The sequence below is a fragment of the Argentina anserina genome, chromosome 3, assembly GCF_933775445.1.
Source record: "Argentina anserina chromosome 3, drPotAnse1.1, whole genome shotgun sequence".
Lineage (NCBI taxonomy): Eukaryota > Viridiplantae > Streptophyta > Magnoliopsida > Rosales > Rosaceae > Argentina > Argentina anserina.
In genome coordinates, this window is record NC_065874.1 from 27,059,325 (window position 1) to 27,067,060 (window position 7,736).

General features: G+C 36.8%; 1 protein-coding gene across 5 annotated transcripts; it reads left to right on the plus strand.

The window, feature by feature from the left end:
• Positions 1-462: 462 nt before the first annotated feature.
• Positions 463-6,629, plus strand: LOC126786638 (interactor of constitutive active ROPs 3). Of its 5 annotated transcripts, none has more exons than XM_050512518.1 (5): positions 463-560; positions 1,754-1,861; positions 3,863-4,073; positions 4,607-6,272; positions 6,385-6,629. In XM_050512518.1, the coding sequence occupies exons 2-4, from the start codon at positions 1,842-1,844 to the stop codon at positions 6,257-6,259; spliced, it is 1,884 nt and encodes a 627-aa protein (XP_050368475.1). In that variant the 5' UTR covers positions 463-560; positions 1,754-1,841; the 3' UTR covers positions 6,260-6,272; positions 6,385-6,629. The 5 variants fall into 5 exon arrangements, with proteins under 5 accessions (XP_050368475.1, XP_050368477.1, XP_050368476.1 ...); XM_050512520.1 differs by having other exon boundaries at positions 537-555; XM_050512519.1 differs by lacking the exon at positions 463-560 and adding an exon at positions 1,329-1,658.
• Positions 6,630-7,736: the final 1,107 nt, after the last annotated feature.

The following is a 7,736-nucleotide window of genomic DNA, read 5'->3' on the forward strand; positions in this document are numbered from 1 at the left end:
GTTTGGTTGGTTATAAGATGTTGGAAAATGGCAGAATTAGCAATTGTTGAGGACGAGGGCATAACTAGAAAATCAGTAAATTTTATTAAAATTTTTTAATTAAAAATAATCAGCTGAATATCTTAGAATTTTTTTTTTTTTGACAATGAATATCTTAGAAATTTATTTACTACATTTAGCGGCATCCTCGAATTTTAAGCTTGGATTAGGTAGTGAGCAACTTAGATTAGTCTGGCACAGTAAATATGTTTTTTTTGGTTAAAGTGTTTTCTCCTCTCTGAAATTTGAAAAGTTGGATAACATATGATATTGATAATTTGATATTGACGGACGTAGAAGTAGATTTAACTCCAGTTTAATATATTGGTCATGAAACGACAAGTAGCGTACTCCTGTTTCTGCTCTCTCTGGTTCTGCGTTTTGTAATCTAGTGCTTCTCACCTCAGTGAGACACTCCACACCCTATCCGTATTTCAAAGCCTCGGAAACTGCAACTAGATTAGAAGAAGAAGAAGAAGAAAAAGACCAAAGAAGAAGAAGAAGAAAGCTCACACTGTAAGGTAGTACAACACCACTCATTACTGATCTGCTCCTTATGTTTTTTTGTGTTCATGTTGTTTGGTTTTCTGTTGCTGGGGAAATTGGGCAAGATAGAGGAGAAGCGAAACCAACAGAATCTCACTTGCATTTTTTCTGCATTTTTGTTTTGGAACCCAAATGGGTCTCTGTTTCATTGCCAAACCCAAACTGGGTTGGTGTTTTATTTTATTTTTATTTTTGGGGTTTTTATTTTTCATTTTTTTACTGAATTTCTTTCCCTGTCTAGGGTAAATGATGTTTCTTTGAAGCTTGTTTTGGGTGAAATCTGGGCATGAAAAAGAAGCTCATCTGCTACATGGTACAGTGTTAGCTCTTCTTTTCTTGCTCAAGAGCTTCATTGTTGCAGGCTTTTTTTTTTATGTTAATTATTTTATTTTAAATTTTAGAGAACATGAAAGTAAAGCGAATCTCGAAAAGTCTACACAATCTGGTTTTGTTTTCCCTCCGAGGAGGCCATTGTTTTAATTTTAAATATATATCTGCATTGCTTCATTTGCTTGTTTTTTTTTCTGCAAATGCTGATTCCACCTTCTTCTTTTTGGGGTTGGTATTAGATCTGTTTGTGTTCGTTTGTTTCGATGGAAAATATTATGATAAATTTCCGAGAAAATTGTGTTTTGTGTTAAAGTCAAGAACCAAGCTTTGGTTGGTAGTTGTTTCAACTCCCCTCACTATCTATCAAAAAGGTTCGAGCTTTGTGTTCTTCAGTTGCAATCTAGTGCCCCATACTTCACGGAAAAACTGAAGGAGACAAATTGTGTTTCTCTATTATACATAAGCGGATTAGCGGTGTTTCTTCATGAGTAGAAGAGGGGGTATTTCTGTAAATATAACCGATTTGCTGGAGATAACAATGATGGGCCTTTTGAGCATGGATAGAGTGTGGAACTAGGTGGCAAGCATTTAAGAGGGTTTTTGGGATATTATTCATTCATTTCTGATGTGATACTCAAAATGAAAGGTTCATTGGTGTTTTGGGTTTGGAATATAGAATGGTTTGGTGCAATTTATGATTGACACATCTTTGCCATAATGGCCCTTTTTTTTTCCATGATAAGGTGCACATGCTCTTCGTGAACATATTTATTTCTCTTACATAGAAACATTGGATCCTCCTGGCCCAGCTTGTGATTTTGCCATAACTGTTTTTCAGGTCTTGTGGGTCAGAGGCATTCAAGTACTGGAGCTTTAGATTACTGTTAGCTTCCTCTCAACTTTGCTCCTAGCGAAAGCAGTCGAAAATGCAAACCCCAAAAGCAAGGTAACTTCGGGTTATATATGATGATGCTCTTCTCCTTTGGCTATAGAGGCTTTTGTTGGTCTGTTGCTTGATAGAACATGCGCTTGTTTGTTTTTTGAGCGAGAAGGTAACTATGTGTAGTGTATTATACTTTCCTTGTTGCTACATTGATGCCCTTGTGAGCTCCTAGTATGAATTTAGCCTCTGATGCTTGTGTAAGCTTAAATTTGCATCTTGTCTCGTGTTTGTTCTGTCCTTGTAGAGTGTCATTGTCGTATCCCTTGTCTGTTTGCAACCGTAATCAAAGCTTTCACTATGTGAGTGATAGACCCATTTTTGTGGCTAGTAGCTATGTATCAGTTTCTTTCTATCAGTATCACTATAAAGATTAAACAGCTACTTCTTGTAGCTTTGAGGTCTTCTTGGCAGCTATAATCAATGTTCTAAATATCCCGATATATCCTAATATTAAGAAAACGATACGATAAGTTGCTTATCGGTCTATTATATCGGTCAACCCAAAAAATCAAGTCGATATATCGGGTCAACCCGATATATCGGTGCTTTTTATTTTTATTTTTTTATAACCACGTTGTTTTGAAAAAATAATTTAAAGAAAATGAAAGTTTCGTCGATAGCATCCAATGACGAGAGAGTTTATGATGAATGATCACCTCTATTTTTATTAATTAATACTATTATATATTTTAATTGTCAAAACAATCAAATATTTTTTTATGAAGTTTATTTAGTACATTTACTTCTATAAGTTTTAATTTCTCAAGTTTATTTAGTATATTTTGATGTATATGTGTATAAATATATTAAATTTAATTAAAAATTAGTAAAAACGATATCCGATATAATCTGATATATCCTCGTTATATCCTTATTTTACAAAACTGATACAATGCCGATAACCGCTATTTAGACCATTGGCTATAATGTAGCCGATTGGACCTACTTAAACTGTATGAGGAGCAAAAAGACTCCTTTCTGGACCAATTGAGCAACTGTAGTTTTATAATCTTCTAGCCATTAAATTGAGGACTCATTAATTTGGCTGTTTAATTTTTATGGTGTTTTTCTAACCAGCATTAGGGGAAACAATATTAGCAAAAAACACATTAGAAGAGAACAGTCATTAATTGTATTGTTTCATTATTCAGAACTTCTCATCTTAAGAAGGGAGTACTGTATGACTGTTGTATTTCTGTATAATCAATGAAATAACTGACGTATATTCCTGGTAGCAAATAATACTTTTAGGGAACTTCTGTTTACATCTGATTTTGTGGTTTGTTTAACAGTATTGCAACAAATCATGTGGTTTCGTTTGGTGTGGGTGAGTGTACGTATTGTTTGATGTTAATGCAGGATCTTTCAATTTGTAAAGGTTCTTGGGCTTCCACCAGTAGGATAATCATCCTATGAGGTCCCATGAAAAAAGAAAAAAAAACATATGTTTTATGATAGTATATAGAAATGTAATGCGTGAGAGGAAAAACTTCTGCATTTATGACTTTGGACCTTTATATATGATCTAGGATAAATGACCGAAGTGCCATAAAGTAGTTTCCGTGAATCAGCTTCCTCCCTCTTTCAATGTACTATCTCCTTCCAAGTATATCTAATTTTCCAAACCATAACTACATTATGCAAATATTCTATTGTAACTTCAGGGTGGAATTTGATATCTGCAGCTCTATAGCTTTACAATGTTCAAATTAACCGGTTGAACTTTCTTTTGTAATTTTTTAGTGGTTTGTTGTTTTGGAAAGTCTATTTATGTAACCATTCCTCTTTTTATTCTAGAACGTGAGTTTAATCTATTGATAATCTAGGATAATTCCTTGCAGCATCCATCACATGTCTTTTTGATGACCTCAGATCTCACAATTTTTCCGTTTATGGTGTAACTGTTGTTTTATCTCCTAGATGCTTTTGATTGTTTTTCGTTTTTTTTTAATAAAGATGCTTTTGATTGTTAAACCTGATTAGTATTTGCTAATATTTTATCAGAAGTAGTGCCTCTGAAGTACCTCAAAGGGTAACACCACCTCCAAGGGTATCCCCAACTCAAAAAGACTCCCCTCGGGTAGTGCGCCGCCAACTTAAGCCAATTGCATTGGAGACTGATCCTCCATCTACTTCAAGTCAAGCTAGACGACTATCTAAAGACAGAAGCCCAAAAGTTAATGAGAGGCGGTCACCCAGAAGTCCTTTGCCTGAGGTACTTTTGATTTTACTCGCATTGATTTCTCAGCTGTTTCGCAATATTTAGTTAAAGTGATATACAACCATAGGATTGTGGTCTAGGGATAATTTAATGTCGGAGCATTAATGCTTGGATTGGAAGAGAACTTGTTTAATATTTACATAATTTAGGTTGTTTTTGGTGAACTTTGGTCCTTAAAAGTCGTCTATTACATAGCAGTATAGTTTTTTTTTTGCTTAACTTCTTTTGTTCGTTCACTTGTGGATCAACAATTCAATATTCAACTGTGTATGTGAACGAAGATTTTAAATCTCTACAGAAAATTGTGTACTGTATATTATATAATTATAAGTCTATAACACCATGTTTCTTCAGTGGTTTTTTTTAAGTATTCATGGTTTTTTTTCCATCAATTGTATAGCACATTTTTTCCCCGCACATCGTTCACATCTGTGTTAGCTTTACACTGCACGTTGAATTTTTATGTAGAAATGTTAGTGTGGCATTCTTTATATAACTCTCTAATAATCATCTCTACCCTTCACCAGAAGAAAGGCCCAAGTAGAGTATCTGAATTGGAATCTCAGATTTCTCAACTCCATGAGGACTTGAAAAAAGCAAACAGTGAGCTTCAGTCTTCTGAGTCATGCAAGAAACAAGCTCAGCAAGATGCCGAAGAATCAAAGAAGCAATTGCTCGCCTTGTCATCAAAGCTCGAAGAAGCTCAGCAGCAAATTCCTGATCTTTGTCTTTCTGAGGAAGCTCGTGTTATCAAGCTCCAAAAGATTTCACAAGAAAGAGATCAAGCATGGCAGTCAGAGGTTGAGGCTGTCCAGAAGCAGCATTCGGTTGATGCAGCTGCATTGGCATCTGCCGCTGATGAAATTGAGAGGCTAAAATCACAGCTTGAAATGGTAGCTGTATCTGAGGCTGATCAGAAGAAGCATGCTGATATTGTCAATATAGAGCTCCAAAGCTTCAAAGAAAACTTGGCAGAAACTCTTTCACTTGTAGAGAACATGAAAAAGGAATTGAATGACAGCAAGGAAGCTGAAGCTCAAGCACAGGCACAAGTTAGTCAAACCTTACTGCAGCTGGAATCTGCAAGAAGAGCAGTAGAGACACTCAGTTCAGATGGCATGAAAGCCTTGGAAGCTTACAACACGGTTGCTTCAGAGCTAGAACAGTCAAAAGCACGAGTAAATTCACTAGAAGAAATTGGTGCCAAACTCAAGGCTGATCTGGATAATGTAAGCAGCACCAATGACCTTGAGCAGGAATTTGGAGAAAAGCACGAGTCTGTAGGACCAAATGAGGTCGAGGCCGAGCTTTACAACTTAAAGTCTGAAGTGAAACGTCTAAAATCTACTCTTGAGACTGCTGAGACCAAATACCATGAAGAACAAATTCAGAGCACCGTGCAGTTAAGAAGTGCTCATGAACTGGTAGAGCAGATGAGATCTGCTTCTAGTCAGAGAGAGGTTGAACTGGAGGATGAACTGAAGAAAACCAAAGCAGGTGTTGAAGCCTCGAAGGCCCACCTAATGGATAAGGAAACTGAGTTACAATGCATTTCAGAGGAAAATGAGGCGCTGAATATGAAGCTTCAGCAGAGCCTGTCATGCCAGAGAGAGTACGAACTGGAAAAGGAACTGAAAGAAGTGACAAATCATGTTTCAGATCTGAAGGCTCATTTAATGGATAAAGAAACAGAATTGCAGAGTATATCAGATGAAAATGAAATGATGCGAGTGAAAATCAACAAAAGTGAAACGGACAAGAGCAAAGCGAAGGAGGAGGTAGTGGCAGAAGTAGAGGCAGCAAGGTGTGCTGAGAGAGAGGCTCTTATGAAGCTTGGAATTGTGATGGAGGAGGCCGATAAGAGCAGCAAGAAGGTAGCTAGGGTGACTGAACAGCTGGAGGCAGCACAGGCGGCCAGCGCAGAGTTGGAGGCAGAACTGAGAAGGCTAAAGGTGCAGTCTGACCAGTGGAGGAAAGCTGCTGAGGCAGCAGCAGCCATACTTTCCTCTGGGAACGGCAAGATCATGGAGAGAACTGTATCCATGGACAGCAACAACTATCATGTTCCTGGAAAGCTTGGTTCGCCTTACTCTGAAGATATGGATGAAGAGATGCTGAAGAAGAAAAATGGGAACATGCTGAAGAAGATAGGTGTCTTTTGGAAGAAGCCACAGAAATAGAAATTCCACCCAGGTTGATGAAATTTTCCTTTGGTTACATCAACATGATGCTTCTCATCTTTGCACTTATTCTTATTCTTCCAAGCTTGAAGTGGCTAACTGTCTTCCTCTTTATCCTCTGACAGATGTGTGGTTTTGGTGCACAGCAAAGTCCATTTGGTTTAGCTGCTGGTAATTTTCTGAGGCTACTGTAACTACATGTGTGGTGGCTAGGCACTACACAGATGATTATTTTGGTTCATTCTGTTTTACCGGAGTACTGTAATGATGATCTTTTAAGCCATTAGTTATGGAAGGCGTATGTATGTATCAGTTAAGACATATTCTGCTGTTATGACAATTATTTATCGAAGTATCCGGGTTAGCTGTACTTCTGATTGAGCTGTTAATGTTGGTTCTGATTCTGTCCATTGTATTTTACCTTTCAGATCCTCAAGTGTTGTCGTCATTCCATTTCTTGGTCATCTGACTTCTTATAAACATAAAACATGCTCTCCATCGTTCCACATTCTTGCTCCGGCAGGCTTTGCGACCAACTATTATGATCAAGATGGTGGTAGTGATTCTGCTGGCCTGCCTTGCCACTGTACAAAGTGAACTGAGACATGCTGTTATATTTTATAAATCCGTTACAACAGTGGCTACTCGGCTTCTGTGCACCAGTAACCTTTGATATATTTTATAGTTGGCGGGCGTTCATGTTGTCTATTTGCTTTGGAGGTTTGGAGTTTTCATGACTAATAGCTGGTGCCCAGTTCGACATCTAGCTTTAGCGTTTTTTTGGTTTTGCACCGGTAGCCCTTCAAAACAATACGTTTGATCTCAACTTTTTTTTTTAGGACGGATCTCAACTATCTTTATATATTAAGGCTAGTGGTGATACATAACTAATTGCGAAATGAATGAAAGGTTTAAGACCCCAAATATAGTTACTAGTATAACTTAATTACACTAGTTTATATATATATATATATATATATATAACTAAATAATTAAATAATAAAAAAATGATGTTGTATTTTCAGTTGTTTGTTTTCTATTTCTAAATAATGTGATGCATATGAAATCCTACTTGTTCTCAATATTACAATAATACATATGTATTACATAAAAAAATTCATATCGTAAATTCATATCATGCACCAGTGAACCAAAATTTCTAGCTACGCCATTGCGTTACAAACACCATAAGTCCGTCCAGGTTGTGTTGTAGGCTTGTAGTTTGCTCCTGGCATCCAACTATTAATCATGACAATAACCCAATTTTCATTCCGCTCAATCAGGGATTGTATTCTTATACACATATTCCCTTGCCATCGCTAGGGTACATGCTTGCACCACTCATTAGAAACCCAATACTCCATGTAGACACAAGAAATTTAATGAAGTAAATCATTTTCATTAAATGATTAAATCGACCAAGAACCCGATAAAATTACACACGTGGCCCAAAAGTCAACAAATTCAGTACAAATCC